This window comes from Egretta garzetta, unplaced genomic scaffold (genome assembly GCF_000687185.1).
Source record: "Egretta garzetta isolate BGI_Z169 unplaced genomic scaffold, ASM68718v1 scaffold108, whole genome shotgun sequence".
NCBI classification, from domain to species: Eukaryota; Metazoa; Chordata; class Aves; order Pelecaniformes; family Ardeidae; genus Egretta; species Egretta garzetta.
In genome coordinates, this window is record NW_009260614.1 from 1,221,397 (window position 1) to 1,236,617 (window position 15,221).

Genomic DNA, 15,221 nt, shown 5'->3' on the forward strand with positions numbered 1-15,221 from the left:
CGCGCCCAGGGGGTGTGGGGGGGGGCGAAGAGCAAAGGGGAAGCATCCCCTGCCTCCAGCTGCTGGCCCCACTGCTGGGGCTGCAGCCCAGGGGACGCTTGGCTTTCTGGGCTGCCAGTGCCCATTGCTGGCTGATGGCCCATTTGTCACCCATCAGTATCCCCAGTCCTTCTCCGCAGGGTGCTCTCCATCTGTCCATCCATCCACCCACCCACCCATCCATCCGTCCGTCCATCCATCCATCCGTCCCTCCCTCCCTCCCTCCCTCACCCAGCCTGTGCTGGTACCAGGGGTTGCCCTGACCCAGGTGCAGGACCTTGCCTGGTTGAACGTCACAAGGTTCTCATGGCCCCACTCCCCCAGCCTGCCCAGTCCCTCTGGATGCCTCCCTTCCCTCCAGAACATCGACGGCACTGCTCAGCTCAGTGTCATCCGCATTTCTCAGGGTAGCTCCATTTTTTCCCAGACTTTTGGGAATAAATATGTTCGCTCCCACTGTACATCACCCTGCAGCAGCTCATGGCCTCTCATGAACCCAATGCCCACCTCCTGCACGCAGCAGCACCCACCCCACCCCATGCCGTCTCTTTCATGCAGACCCTCTCCCACTCCTTGTTTCCCTGCTGTGCCAAATGCCGGGTCAGCCCCCCCGCTGCCTCCCTCCCCTCTCCCTGGAGCCCGTTTCATCAGCCAGCCCCATAGCACTTCGTAGCCCCTGGGTGCTGGCAGTGCTCCAGAAGCATCACAGCCCCCTCATGTCCAAGGGCTCGGGCAACTGGGCGACCATGACCTGGCTCTGGCTCTCTCCTCCTACACCTTTTATCTTGGGTATCTTAGCTTTTATCTTACCTTATGCTTTTAAAATCTCTCTTATTGCTGTCTTAATGTGGGATAGACAGGGGTGCCAGAAGCTTTACCTTTTTCTTTTCCATCCGTGTCCCTGCAGGGATGGCTTTTCCCACCCAAAAGCCACCTCTGCTCCCCTGCACCACCCAGCAGCATCCCTGGCACCCAGGCTCCTTGTGGACCCCTCAGCTTTGCAACACCCAAAGTTTTCGCCATTTGGCTGCCCCTTTTCACAAGCTCTTAACAAGGTTTGTGCAACTGGCTTATTTTTTTTGAAATTCAACAGAACTGGGGGGAAGATCTCTTTTCCCTGTCCCATGCCGCCAGTGCCAGGACCGTGAGTCCCCCCTGGGGCTTGGGCAGACCCTCCCTCCCGCAGCAGCACCCCGAACCGCTTCCATGTGTTGCTTCCATTCTTCTACCCCATCACTCCTACCAACCCATCCCTCTCCCGACAGAGCTGACAGAGTCATCACAAGCAGAAAACGCTGCTAAGGGTGCTGAGCACCCTGCTCACCCAACACCCGGCCCAGGGCATCTTGGGGGTCTCCCCACTGGCAAACCCCCCCACTCGGCTTCTCAGCCCACACCCAGACTTTCATCTCAGCATATCAACTGCAAATTGCATTTAAAACTGCAATTAAAGGGTTTGAGGGTTTTAAATCGTCAGCTGTGCCGTCAGTGGCTGAATGCCTCGTTAGAATTAATAACGCCATTATCCGGTAATTCAATAGCTGTGGATTAGCCAAGCAGAGTGGCTGTCCTGGAGGAAGCTCCAGGAAAAGCCGAGGGGTCGAAGCGGGCTGGATTTCAGAGCCCCAAGGCAAGGCCAACTCCTGCGCTTCCTCCGTCCCCACTGCTCGGCTGCTGAGCCTTGCACAGGGGCTCCGGGGTCCTGCCGGGGTCTCTCCAGGGTCCCTGGGAGCACCCCCAGAGCATCTCCAGCAGGGGGGAGAGCCAGCGCCTTCAGGTCTGGGCACTTACTTTCTGAACTGCTCCAGGAAGCGATCCCGGTGGCCCTGCAGCGTATCCGCCGGCAGACCTGGAAGAAGCAGCAAGTAGAGGCATCACCGGGCAGCTCCACACCAGGAAGGAGCACAGGTCGGGGGACAGCCCATTGGCACAGCCACATGGGGATGGGTCTTTCACAGAGATGGCCACCCTCCTCCCAGGGTCTGAGAGCTCCGGGCTCAGTGTCCTGCTGCGGGAGGGGACCACATCCTCCCCAGAACACCCCCAGGGCAGGGGCAGGCAGTGAGCTGCTGTTCAGGCAGCTGCCACCCCAATTCGAGGTCCTGGGGGATGTGGGCTCTGCTGCCAGTGCCTGCCCAAAGCCAGGGGGGCTCCCGGTGGGCACTGTCCTCATGGCTGAGGGGTGTTTGGCAGGGCAGGCTACTGGGACAGCTCGATCCCCCAGCGCTTGCACCTCCTTGTCCCTTGCCCTGGCGATTCCCTCCACTCCTCCAAAAAGGAGACGGGGGGCGAACGGCCCAGCCTAAGCAGGGTAGTGACTCCGAATGTTCCACCCTGTGTCACCCCTCTGCCCAAGGTGGTGGTGCTGGGGACACTCACAGGAGTGGAGCTTGAAGAGCAGCTTGACGGTGTAGTCGTAGAGGTGGCTGCAGTCCAGGATCACCTGGATGAGCGGGGCCAGGCGGCACTGTCCCGCGGCTGTCACCGACACTGAGCGTGACATGTCCAGGGAGCTGAACACTGTGGGGAAAGAGCATGGGATCAGGCTCCGGCAGCACCACAGGGTGCCACGCCGTGTTGGCTGCATCCGCAAGCGTCACCTGGAGCAAGAGACCCACCGGCCCTCGGGGACCCAGCCTGCTGCTGCACAGGCACAGCCGTTTGCTGGCTCAGTTTGGGGGGAAATTCCCACTCGGGACACCCTTGTGAGCAGGGGAACAATTCAGCCTGGCACCGCGGGCTGGAGGTGCCTGGTCCTGAGCCCCAGCTGGGTCCCCAGGCAGAGCTCCCGGCCCCGCAAGGGCACGCAGCCCCTGTGCTCTGCCCATCGCTGCCATCCTGCTGGCATTCAGGGGTGCTGGGAGGTGTTCCAGAAATGCTGCCCACATCGCCTCGCATCAGACTGCGCCTTGAGCCGGGGCGACACTGGGCCGTACAGGGGTTTCTGCTGCAGCGGGGACAGGCTGGCCTGGGGCATGGGCTGCTGGAGATGTGCCCAGTGACTATTCCCCGTCCAGCCTTGTGGGTCCCCCATGAGCTGCGGGGCGCCTGCCCTCGAAGCATGCCGGTGCAGCAGGCAGCCTAGCGGGGCGGTCAGAGAAGATGTTGGCTTCATCTCCCCCCATCCAGTGACCCCCCTCCAACAGGCAGCGTGGCAGGAGCTCCCAAGAGTGTGCTGGGGATGGGGCTGCTTGGATGAGCCCCCCAGCACCGTCCCTGTCCCACTGCGCCGGTGTGTGACCACACGATGAGGGTGCTGCTCCAGTTCCATTGAGACAGCCCTGTCCCGCCAGCACCCACAGCCTGGTGCATGCAGCAGAGGGAGGCTTGCCTCAGAATTGCTTTAATTTACCCCAAACCTGATCCCACTCAAGTGTGCAGAGGTGCGCGACAGCCCTGAGGGTTGAGACTGGCTTGTTTCACCCCTCCGCTCACTTGTGCGGGAGGAAGGCAGGGTGTCCCTGCGCCCCCCCAGCTCCGGCACTGCCACAAACACCTACAGCAGCTTGCCTTTGCCACTAACAGAAACCAAAACCTGCCACAAGCCCATGAGTAAGATGAGAAGAAATGCAGCCTGGGGAGGCTGTCGGAGCTGGGGAGCCCCACATCTGGGTGGTGGAAGCACTGCACATGGTGGGAGTGGGGTGGGGTGGGGTGGGCACCCCACAGCACTGCCAGTGGGCTGCCATGAGGCAGCATGGCACGCAGTGCTAATAAAAATTGGGGCAAAGTGCCCAGAAAAAGAGATGAGCTGCAATTCCCTCAGAGAGCATCCTTCCCCAGAGCCTCCCCCAACGCAGCTCAGCCCCCAGGAACCCCCACCCAGTCTCCGGCCTGGCAGCGCGGGGGCTTACCTGTCTGGAATAGGTTCAGCTCACACTCCAGGTAGTCAAACATCTCCACCGTCAGCTGAAAACTAGGGAAAAGGGATGAGGATGGTTGGGGAGCGTCCCCACGGCCACCCATGGGCCTCCAGCTCTGCCAGGTGCCACCCCAGAGGGATGAGTGGGTGCTCCGGTGTGGAAGCACCCACCCCGGGGGCTCTGCCCGCTCCCAGCACCCGCAGCAGGGGTGGGGGAAGCTGCACGGTCCAAGCCCTAGCTTGGTCCAGCTGCCGGTGTGGGTGGGCAGCGCCTGCACCTGCCCTCCTCCCTCGCCTCACCCCCTCCCCGCACTCACAAATTATTGACATCGTTCTCCCCTGCCTCGTCAAGCTGCCGGTCGGACATCTGCAGATTGCCAGGGAAGCGGGGATTCTGCGTGGGGAAACAGGAGTCAGGGAAGGGTCTCAGAGCATCGGCTGCTCCGGCCACAGCTCTGGGAACACCAGGGCTGCTGATCCAGCCAGCAGCCTCAGTGCAAGCGACTGGGATGGCTCCGGACATGCTGAGGGAGTGATGCCGGGGGAGAGGGGGCTCACGTGAGGCCTGCTAAGCGCCGGGTGATCGCAGCATCTCCAATCCATGGCACCCAGGCTTACAAACCCACCGAGCAAGGAGATGGAGATTGTGCATGGCAGCACCGAGAGCTGGAGGGGAAGGAGCTGATATCTGCTCCAGGGGGCAAAGCCTCTTCATGCTGCCCAGAAGTTTTGGGGAAGGTCATAGTACAGCTCCAGACCAAATCGGGGTGGTGGGTGAAGCCTGGCTTCAGCAAACACCTCTTTCCAGCAGAGCTCAGAAAGGAAGGAAACCCTGCGGGTACCAAACCTGCCGCAGCCGGGCGGTGTGAGGATGAAGGTGCTCGAAGCCACGTGGGGCTTAAAGCCCAGCATCACTTCCCATCCTCCTCTTGGCAGCACACTGTTATTTTAATGCCACAAGCCTGTTCTGCTTTGTTCTATTCTATTCTATTCTATTCTATTCTATTCTATTCTATTCTATTCTAAGAAAGCACCTGCCTAAATAATAAGCTCCATCAACGTAAGCCCAGCTTCCTGAGATGCGACAGGGTACTTCTCCCTTTCTACAACCATGCTCCCCATCACCCTGGCAGCTGGCACGGGACGGAGCAGACCTGGAGCCGGACGATTCCGAGTGCATCCCCTCCAGAGGCCAGCTGAGAAGGGACCTGCACCACAGTGCTGCTCTGGAGTCTGAGAACAAACTGGTGATGGGGAAAAACCCCAATCTGTGATGGTCCCCTGGGATTCCCATGCCCAGGAGCATCCATGGCCCAAGAGCCCAAAGATGAGAGAGGAAAATGGACTGGGATACATAGGAGGGGCCGTGCACCCCAAAGCTGGGGGTCTCTTACTGTTTCTTGTAGACCCCCAAGTGGGGGAGGAGACACTCCATAAAGGAGAGCCCCCCTGCAGGGACATCTGGATGGTCTGGAAGAATGGGCTAGCAAGAACCTTAAGAAGTCCAACACGGACAAGTGTAAGGTCTTGCACCTGGGAAAACACAATCCAGGGGTGCAGCACAAGCTGGGATCCACCCAGCTGGGGAGCAGCTCTGTGGGAAGGGACCTGGGGTCCTGGTGGCCAACAAGCTCCACAGGAGTGAGCAGGGTGCTGCTGTGGCCAGCATGGCCAACAGGACACTGGAGGGCATCACCAAAGGCATCACCAGCAGGGATAAAGGAGTCATCATCCCACTATGCTCAGCACTGGTCACACCACACCTGGAATCCTGTGTGCAGTTCTGGTCCTCGCTGTGCAAAAAAGCTGTGGGCAGGCGGAGGGGTCCAGAACAGGGCCACCAAGGTGATCCAAGGGCTGGGAAGCCTCTCTCAACCATATCAGGATGGGTTGAGAAAGCTGGGTTTGTTCAGCCCTGAGCAAAGGAGGCTCAGAGGGGATCTCATCGCCACGTACCAGTACCCAAGGGGTGGCTACAGGGAAGATGGAGACTCCCTTTTCTCAAGGAGTCCCATGGAGAGGACAAGGGGAATGGACACAAGTTGCTCTTGGGGAGATTCTGACTGGACACGAGAGGGAAACGTTTCCCCACTGGGCCATCTTGTCTGGACTGGGCTCTTGCCCAGAAAGGTTGGACCAGGTGATCCTTGAGAGACCTTCTGACCTGGGATGCTACGGTTCTATGATTCTATGAACTTCCAGCCCAACCCAGGTGCCTCCAAGGAGCCCTGATCCACCATGAAACTGTCCACCTCTGAGGCTTGGTCCTTGGGCCACTTTTGGTCCAGGCTAATGATGGACCCTGGCAGCCTGGGACGTGTTTCATGGAGGCAGGAGGACAGCTGTGACAGAGGAGAGGACTCGCGGGGGTGACAGCACCGGAACAGCTCTGCCAGCCCCTCTCCTGCCCCATAACGTTGCCACTGCTTTCATCCCAGCACCCTGTCACCCACCCCTTGCTGCAGCTGTGGGGACGGGGAAAGGATGGTGCTCACCTTGGTGTGAAACTCCATCTTGGTTCTCAGCAGTTTGAGGTAGATGCTGCAGAGCTGCCCATAGCCCTCGCTCAGGTGGCCCTGGGGACACCAAAAAGCTGTTGAGACCTGGGGCAGGCTGTGGAAAAAGCTGCCTCCCCTTGCAGCGCGAGCGACCCCTCCCTTGTCTCCCCCAAAACCACAGCCAAAGCCCTCCTCGCCAGCACCCTGGCTACAGGCTGGCTTGCAGCAAACATGACAAAGTGATTTGGTCAGCACCTTCTCATCACCTTCTCTGCAGATTTTGACCATCAGAGCAGAGTTTTACTGCGGTTTGCCTCAAAATAGGAAGAAGGCATTTGATTTTGGTGGAATGTGACTGGCAAGCCCAGGTCACAGCCACCACAGCTCAGCCACGGTGGAGCATCTGCTTGGAGCCTGGCTCCTCCTGGGCCAGGCCACCATCCAAGCCACCAGCACGCCCAGCCCAGCCAGGGCGCCGGGTGCTGCTGAGGGACCCCGGGGTGTCCCTGCTGCGGTGGCTGGGGGGTTGTCCACTCACCCACATCCTGCTCATGTCGCTCAGCTCATTCTTGTATCTCACGGAGTCTTTCAGGACCTGGAGGAACGATGCCGGTAAGAGGCAGAGCACTGGGGCAAGCCATGCCGCACTTGGAGCCGGCAGTTGGGGTAAGGAACAGGAGGTCTGGAGGCGTTCATGACCCTGCATCCCACCAGCAGTCCCGTGACCCCCAGCGGCAGGGTGCTTCAGTTTCCCCAGCCGTACACAGGGTAGGAGGATCCCTGCTAATGGCTCCTGCACCAACACCGATGCCCATGCCAAGCAGTTTCCTCTGGTACTGTTGCCACAGTCAGCACCGGGGGTGCAGCACAGGGGGGTTGTGGGCAGAGCAGCACTGGGAAGGCTCTGCCAAAGCGAGTGGGGAGGGGTCCCCACACCAGTCCCCACCCTGGAGTGACCCCCAGGAGGGCGCCAACCCACCAGCATCTCCCACCGCCCCGTGCAGCCCCACAGGAGAAAGGGTTCGCCCCCAGGGCGGCTGCCGAGCCGAGCTCGTGGCACTCACATTTGAGTGGCCGTCCCGAAGGAGTTTGTGGAAGACGTGGCAGAACTTCCAGCAGAGCACGGCGTTGCCCGACAGTGGCAGCCGGTTCACCACTGACCAGAAGGTCTGTGCCCCCTTCTCGTGGTGCGTGCCCAGGATGCATGGTGGTGGCCCGTCAAGGAAACGCTCCTTGGTGGTGAGGGACAGCGGCCACCCCGACGCCAGCTGGTACCCGTAGAGCCCAGGGGAGCTGGGCTGCCGCGTGGAGCTGAGGAGCTGCCAAGCCTGGGCACATGCCGTCCCCAGGGGTGGCACACACCGTCCCCTCCCCTCCTGCCCCACACCACTGTCCGGGAGCACCGTGGCATGCTTGGGGCTGGGGCTGTGCCTCGGCTGAGCCTTCCTGGCTCTCCTGCCGGGATGCTGGGAGCCGCTTTTCGTGGCGGCACGCTCATGAGCACCTTTGGGGATTAAGCACCCTCAGCCCAGGGCAGACAACCTGCTGTGGGCATCTGTGCCTCCCGCCCTCCCGTGGGATGGCAGCGCCGGCAGCACGAGGCTGGGCACCCACCGGCTGCAGCAGCAGGAGCAGAGACCCCGTGCCACCCTGGAAAAACCCCAACCATCACCAAGAGCCCCCCAGGGTCCCATCCGGCTGCCCCCAGCACCCCAGCAGCTGGCTTGCGGCACTGGTCCGGCCACGCCAGCTCCTCTCCCCACGCACCGCCTCGACGCTGCCCCTTTTCCGGGCGGCCCCAGCCCTGCTCCCACGCTCGTTTGTCCTGCAGCCAGCTTCGGGAAGGATATTTCTGGCGTGTTTCTCCTTGACAGCCACTTCCTGCGCATTAATGGCCTTATTGATGCTGACAGTCTGCAAAAGAGAAGCGGGAGGGGGTGGGGAGCATGTGAGATGGGAAGGGCTTGGGCCCCCCAGGCCCCCCGAGACCCCCCGGCTTTGCCGGCACCTGTCAGTGGCTGGGTCCCATCCAGGGCCCTGGCCCTGGCTCGTGCCAGCTGGATGCTGCCCGCTGCCGGATGCCTTTCTGGGATGTGGTTGGCATCCGCCAGGTTCAGCTGCTGCCAGGATTCATTTACTTGGCATAATAACGATGCAATTAAAGCAGCAACCACAAAGGACCCTCTCCTGCCCTCGGGGCAGGGGGACGGGTAGAGGGAAGGCAAATCCCTCCCCTGCCCTTGGATCAGGGGCAGCAGCCGCTGGCTCCTGCTCCACGTTTTGGGGGTGCTGAGTGGCGAGGGCATTTCAGGGGGCACAGGGAATGTGGCAGCGGGATGGGTAGACCACCATAAGCTGCAGAGAGGAGCAGGACCGGGGCTGCCGGCTCTGCCTGGCAGCAAAGGACAGGTCCCAGCTTAATCAGCACCGACGCAGAGCGCCTTGGCAGTTGCGGGCGTTCTGCTCCAGCCCACTCACCCTGCGGCCGGGCACGGCCCCAGCTGCGGGATCAGAGGGGCAGGAGATGGACCCTGGCTGGGACCCACTGTCCCCTCCCCACCCCACCCCATCCCACCACCGACCAGTACATCTCAGCTCGGCCACTGGCGCGTCCAGACACGGCACAACCGGTCCCCATCGCCAGTGGCACAGCCCTGCCGTGGGGCAGGCGGCCTCTCCCCAGCACGACCCTGCCCACACGCTGCCCTTTTGCTCTCCACCAGGAAAGGGGAGGTTTGCGGTGCAGACACCGGGGACCTTGGGAAGCCCTGGCCGAGGGCAGAGCCAACGCCGCACCGAGCCTCCGGAGGGGCAGAGGCAGCCACTGGCAGCGCCTGCTGGGCAGGATTTTTAACCCTACCCCATTTCTGCCCCTTGGGGAGCTGTGCCAGCAGTGGGGGGACACTGCGGCCAATGCCAGGTGGGAGCACAGTGATGCTGGCACAGGGCTGCCATCTCCCAGGCTCCTGTGTTGCTCGCGGCGGTGCTGGGCGCTTGCCTGGAACCTGCTCTGTGAGGATCCCGCTGCCGAGGGAAGAAACCGTCTGGCTCAATGCTGCCAGCAGTAGCTAATTACTGATATAAACCAGTTAACTGCAATCCTTCTTGCACCCCTGCTTGCTCACCCTCTCCAAGGCGGCTCTTACATGCTTCACCATGACCGACCCCGAGGACTCTGCTGAGCGGGGCTGGGGGGACCCATGGGGCACAAACCCCACGGGCCCAGCCCAGACCCCCCAGCGCTGAGCCCACCCCACGGGGCGCAAGCATCCTGGTCCAGCGGCAGGCTGGACACGGACCAGAACCTGCGCCTTAGCCCGGCTTTATGGAGAGCTGAAAGGAACACTGGCGGTGGAGAGACGTGACTGCGACGAGCGTCCCTTCCCTAGGGCCAGATGGAGGCGAGCAGGTTCCCAATGCAGGAGGCCCAAGGGTGGGAGCCACCTCTGCAGCTCTGCCCGGCCCCGCGGCCGCAGCAGCCCCTTGCCATTTATGAAAACATAAAACAAAATTCAGCATTAAAAAACTCCCAGTGGTGGAAGCCTGGAGCGTGATGCTCATGGATACCTTCCAATGATCCAGCTTTAGGCCGTCACAGCTTGTCCTCATCCAAAATCCCAGCTGGCAGCCGGGATGGCACAGGCAGGCAGGACAGTCACGATGGGCCAGCCAGCACAGTGAGGAGCGTTTAAATGGGAGTCCCGGGCCATGAGTAAGAAGCCAACTGCAAAGCCAGAGCCAGCGAGTGGGAGTTCATAGCCTGCTCTCCTGAAGCCACGGCATGTGTCTGCTCCCCTGTCCTCGGAAGACCAGACAGGGGTGGTCTCCGGAGGGAAGCAGTGCCGGGGGCTTCCGCATCCCTGGAAAAGCTGGAAACAGAGCTCCTGGTTTAAGTGCTCTTTCCTGCCAGCTTTTCCTGGAAAAGCAGGGACAGATTTTTCCACCAGAGGCCTCCAGTGACCCTCCAGAGTGGGGAGACATGGTGGGAAGGTGACAGGAAGGTGACGGGGGGGTCTGGCAGCCCCTGGCTTCGGGCGGTGGCCTCCAGGATCCTCCATCCCCGAGCCCTCAGCTCCATTTGAAGCACACACGAGGTCCGTGCAGACGATGGGAAAGGTTTTCCAAGGAAAAGCTGGATCCCACGTTTCTGTCCTCGTGGATGCAGCTGTGTCACCCAGGAGGGCAAGCAGGGGTCCCATCCTGGGAGCCACTCAGAGCAGACACCGGGACTCAGGAGATGCCCAAACCGCTGCTCCGGTGAGCAAACCAGAGGCATGCGGGGCAGTGAGGAACCCCGGCTGCAAATGTCACCTCCGAGGGACAAACAGGAGGTCAGGGAGGGCGACCATGGTGCATGCTCCTGCCCATGAGTTTTGGCTGTGAAAATGGGTGAAGAAGGAGAGAAATTTGGAGCTGCCTTGAAAGAAAGCTCTGACCTCTTGGCCATGGAGCGCGTCTTTCACCCCAACCCGCAGGTGCTGCTTCCCACCACCACCCGGCACCGTTACGAGTTTCTACACTGCAAGGGCTGTTTGTAACCCACCCGGCTCCGGTTTCTGGCCAGCGGCAGGATGTCAGCCCCTGGTCCCTGTACCCATGCAGGCCCCAAAGGGCTCCTCTCCTGCTGCCACCCCCCCAGCGCCGGGAGCAGGGCAGGGGACCACGGCAGGCGCAGGGAGCCTGTGTGGGGCAGCCGGGCCCTTCCTCCAGCCCTAGATGCTCCCTGCCACCGGGGAAGGAAACCACGGTGTTTCCTCTTGTGCAACGCTGCCGAGGCAGCGGGGCTGGGAGGAACGCGAGAAGAGGCCGGCGGGGCCCCGTTTGCACAACAAGAGCTGCAAGAGGGGGGACATCACCATGCTGGTCTTCCCCAGCAGGGCCACGGGGCCATGGTGCGGGGCAGACCTCAGTGGGGCCATGGGTGCTCTGCCCAGGCTGGGCGAGCAGCATCGGCAACGCCGCAAGCACCGGCAACACTGCAAGCTCCTCTTGAGCAGAGCAAGGAACTCCCAGCGCCAGGAGCACGGCAAGGCTCAGGCTGTTTAGGGGGGAAGAAGAGGCAGGCAACCCAGAGCAGGGACTGCCCCGCCGTCTCTCCGCCCTGAGCAGAGGGACCTGCCCCAGCCACTTCTCCTCCCTCCGCAGCACCCAGGGGGTCCCCAGAACCCAGACCTTTTGCCCTGACTTGATACGGCCCTAGGGGAATTGAGAGGATTGCTGCAGGGCTCCAGGAACCCCTCAACCCTGGCTCACGTCAACTAAAACACCTCCCTGGGCGTGCGACTGCAGGCTCTGGACAGGGACAGAGGAGCCCAAAACTGCACAGAGAGACCCAGGAAAGCAATGGAGGCGCTGGAGCACCCAGCAGTGCTTCTCTCTTTCACATGCACCCCTTCACCCCCCTTCCAGATCTCCCCAAATTACACTCTCAGCCTCTGCATTGCAAATCTCCCACCCTGTGGCCAAGAGCTGAGCTCAGGAGCTGCACAACACCTTCCCACTTCTCCTCTTATTTCCGAAAGGAAATGAGTGTTGATTAAAGAATCCAGAGCTATTGCAAATTATTTGGAGAAACTGAGTAAGTCACGGTGCAAATCCTCTTAGTAATGCTCCCTCATTTCTCCTTAATTCCTTTCTATAAATGGAGAGCTGGGACGGAGCATACCTCCGGAAAACCGCTCGCAACCAAGCCCTGCAGACGCAGGGGCTCTGGGAGAAGTGAGCGAGGAGGAGACCTGAACACGACAAGCCTGGGGGGGGGCACGGGAAATAAAACCCTTGAGCTTAATTAAAATGCAAACCCCAGCCAAGCAAAGCTTCGCTCTGGAGGTGTGCAGGGCACAGGGGGGCGGGCAAGCTTTTTTGGAGGGCACGCGTCTCTTTAAACGTTGCTCGCCACCGGCAGCTAAAAGCAAAGCACAGCCTTGCTGGGTCTCAGGATCCTCCTGCCTCCATGAAACACGTCCCAGGCTGCCAGGGTCCATCATTAGCCTGGACCAAAAGTGGCCCAAGGACCAAGCCTCAGAGGTGGACAGTTTCATGGTGGATCAGGGCTCCTTGGAGGCACCTGGGTTGGGCTGGAAGTTCATAGAATCATAGAACCGTAGCATCCCAGGTCAGAAGGTATCTCAAGGACCACCTGGTCCACCCTTCCGGGGCAAGAGCCCAGTCCAGACAAGATGGCCCAGCACCCTGTCCAGCTGAGGCTTGGAAGTGTCCAATGTGGTGGAGTCAAGCCCTCCCCTGGGGAGATTATTCCAATGGGTGACTGTTCTCATGGGGAAACGTTTCCCTCTCGTGTCCAGTCAGAATCTCCCCAAGAGCAACTTGTGTCCATTCCCCCTTGTCCTCTCCATGGGACTCCTTGAGAAAAGGGAGTCTCCATCTTCCCTGTAGCCACCCCTTGGGTACTGGTACGTGGTGACGAAATCCCCTCTGAGCCTCCTTTGCTCAGGGCTGAAACCTTTCTCGAGATGAACCTCTCCTGGAGGAGATGCTGACACCACCAGCTCAGGTGCCAGCAGAAGGAGGACCAAGGCATTCCAGAGGCAGCCCCGAACCCCAAGAGACACCAGCATGGGAGCCTTGAGGGGGTGTTTGGGGACACCTTGCCCCACACCAGCCCCTGCTGCTCCCCGCACGTCCCACAGCACATGGGACACCCCAAACTGGAGTCACCGGGATGATGGCCACGAGCTCTGCAAGCTGTGTTGGAAGCCGATGGCATTGCCACAACGCTCTTCTCGGCAGAGCCCTGTCTTGGCCACCACACCCTGCAGCATCACTGCCAATGGGGCTGCTCTCCCAAGGCTGGGAGGATGATGACCTCAGATGGATGTCACCCTTGGCCTATGCTCCATCAGCGCTCTCCAGCACACGGTGATGTCTGATGCAGGCATTACGGAGGAGCTCTTCCAGCACAGGGGGTGCTTTCAGGGAAGAAACCACCTGGGCCGGGCCAGGGAGGGGTGAGGTGGTGCTCGGAGGTCTCCAGATCACAAGGAGACATGAGAGGACAGCAGCTGCCACCTGGCTGCCACTGAGGCCTTTGCCTCGTGAGCTATGGTACCGTCATCATGGTGGGAAAATTAAAGTAAGGTGAAGGTTACGAATCCTGAGTGTATCTGAACAGAGCAGCCTGAGGGCAGCAAGGTGGCATCAGAGGAGAGGTTGGGATCCACAGGGCAATGCGCAAGGACCCAACCCACTGCTCTTCCTGGCCTCCCAGGGAACCCAGCGAAAATAATGAGATCATTGCCATCATGAGAGCCGGGGCCGGACGAGGGCGTGCGGTCTGATTGCTCCTCCACCTCCAAGGCAAGCAAAGAGGGAGAGTGAAGGCCACCACCCACCTGATGTGGGGGGGTCCCAAGGACTCGAGTGAGAGGTCTGGTGCTGGGAGAGGAGAGCCGGGCTGGCCACCAGGCCAGTCACCTTCCAGGTAAAACTGATTTTAGGGAGAACAGCTGGCAAAAAGCTGCCTACAGAAGGAGCCAAACCTCACCAACAACCATCGGGGGGGGGTTGATGCTGTAAAACTCGGATCCCTTTGAAGCCTCCAGCTGAAATAACAGCGAAAAGAGAAGTCAGTGGGGCTGCAGGAGGGCTTGGGGCATGCTCTGGTCACCTCCAGCACAGGCCTCGGCTTCCCCCGCTGCAATTGGAGACCCTGGCACCAGACCCCGTCAGGAAGGGCCGGACCCGAGGAGGGGCAGAAAACCAGGAGGCTCCCCAGGACCCTGCACCCCTCTGCAGCCACTCCCCACGGAAAACTCCTCACTCACTTAATTACTGACACAGGCGCTCTGTCACTCCTGCCCCGCGCTGGAGCACTTCCTGCGAGCTGCCCCGTTAGCCAGGCTTTTCATTTAAGTGGGGATTTTACACAAAGATAATCTCTTCCAGCAGTGGTGATTTCTGTCCGGGGACGGAGGATGGCTGTGTTTTCCAGGGTCGGTTGTTCAGGAAGGTCCTCCAGTGCCTTCAAATATTCCCAAAAAGCTCCTGATGGTCCTGACCACAGTCGTCATCTTCCCACCAAATGCAAAAATTTGGGCATTTTTTTGGAATGGGAGGAAAATAAAGGAGCGAGGCCAGAGGATGCACGGAGCAGACGCCAGGAGCTCATCTCCGTCTGCGTGTTTTGGCGCTCAGCTGCTGTCCCAGGACCCACCTCCCCTGGGAAGTTTCATCCCGGTGGGAACACACGGTGTGCGCATCGCCCTAGCGGGATGCTCCCGAATTCAGGGGAGCCGGGATGCCCCGGGGATTCCCCACGGAAAACTCCTCACTCACTTAATTACTGACACAGGCGCTCTGTCACTCCTGCCCCGCGCTGGAGCACTTCCTGCGAGCTGCCCCGTTAGCCAGGCTTTTCATTTAAGTGGGGATTTTACACAAAGATAATCTCTTCCAGCAGTGGTGATTTCTGTCCGGGGACGGAGGATGGCTGTGTTTTCCAGGGTCGGTTGTTCAGGAAGGTCCTCCAGTGCCTTCAAATATTCCCAAAAAGCTCCTGATGGTCCTGACCACAGTCGTCATCTTCCCACCAAATGCAAAAATTTGGGCATTTTTTTGGAATGGGAGGAAAATAAAGGAGCGAGGCCAGAGGATGCACGGAGCAGACGCCAGGAGCTCATCTCCGTCTGCGTGTTTTGGCGCTCAGCTGCTGTCCCAGGACCCACCTCCCCTGGGAAGTTTCATCCCGGTGGGAACACACGGTGTGCGCATCGCCCTAGCGGGATGCTCCCGAATTCAGGGGAGCCGGGATGCCCCGGGGATGCAGAGCCCGGCGGTAGCAAGGTAGCTTTGGTGGAAATCCC

General features: G+C 60.4%; 1 protein-coding gene across 1 annotated transcript in view; it reads right to left on the bottom strand.

Moving 5' to 3' along the window:
* HIP1 (huntingtin interacting protein 1) overlaps positions 1–9,557 on the bottom strand; it is a 22,076-nt gene extending 12,519 nt beyond the window's left edge. The window contains exons 1-9 of the mRNA XM_035900517.1: positions 9,525–9,557; positions 8,250–8,313; positions 7,464–7,606; positions 6,938–6,994; positions 6,397–6,477; positions 4,219–4,295; positions 3,894–3,955; positions 2,419–2,559; positions 1,831–1,888 (exon numbers count right to left, since the gene is read on the bottom strand). Coding sequence (XP_035756410.1) covers positions 1,831–1,888; positions 2,419–2,559; positions 3,894–3,955; positions 4,219–4,295; positions 6,397–6,477; positions 6,938–6,994; positions 7,464–7,606; positions 8,250–8,313; positions 9,525–9,557 — 716 coding nt within the window. The remainder of the gene's footprint in view (positions 1–1,830; positions 1,889–2,418; positions 2,560–3,893; positions 3,956–4,218; positions 4,296–6,396; positions 6,478–6,937; positions 6,995–7,463; positions 7,607–8,249; positions 8,314–9,524) is intronic.
* Between the last annotated feature and the right edge of the window lie 5,664 nt (positions 9,558–15,221).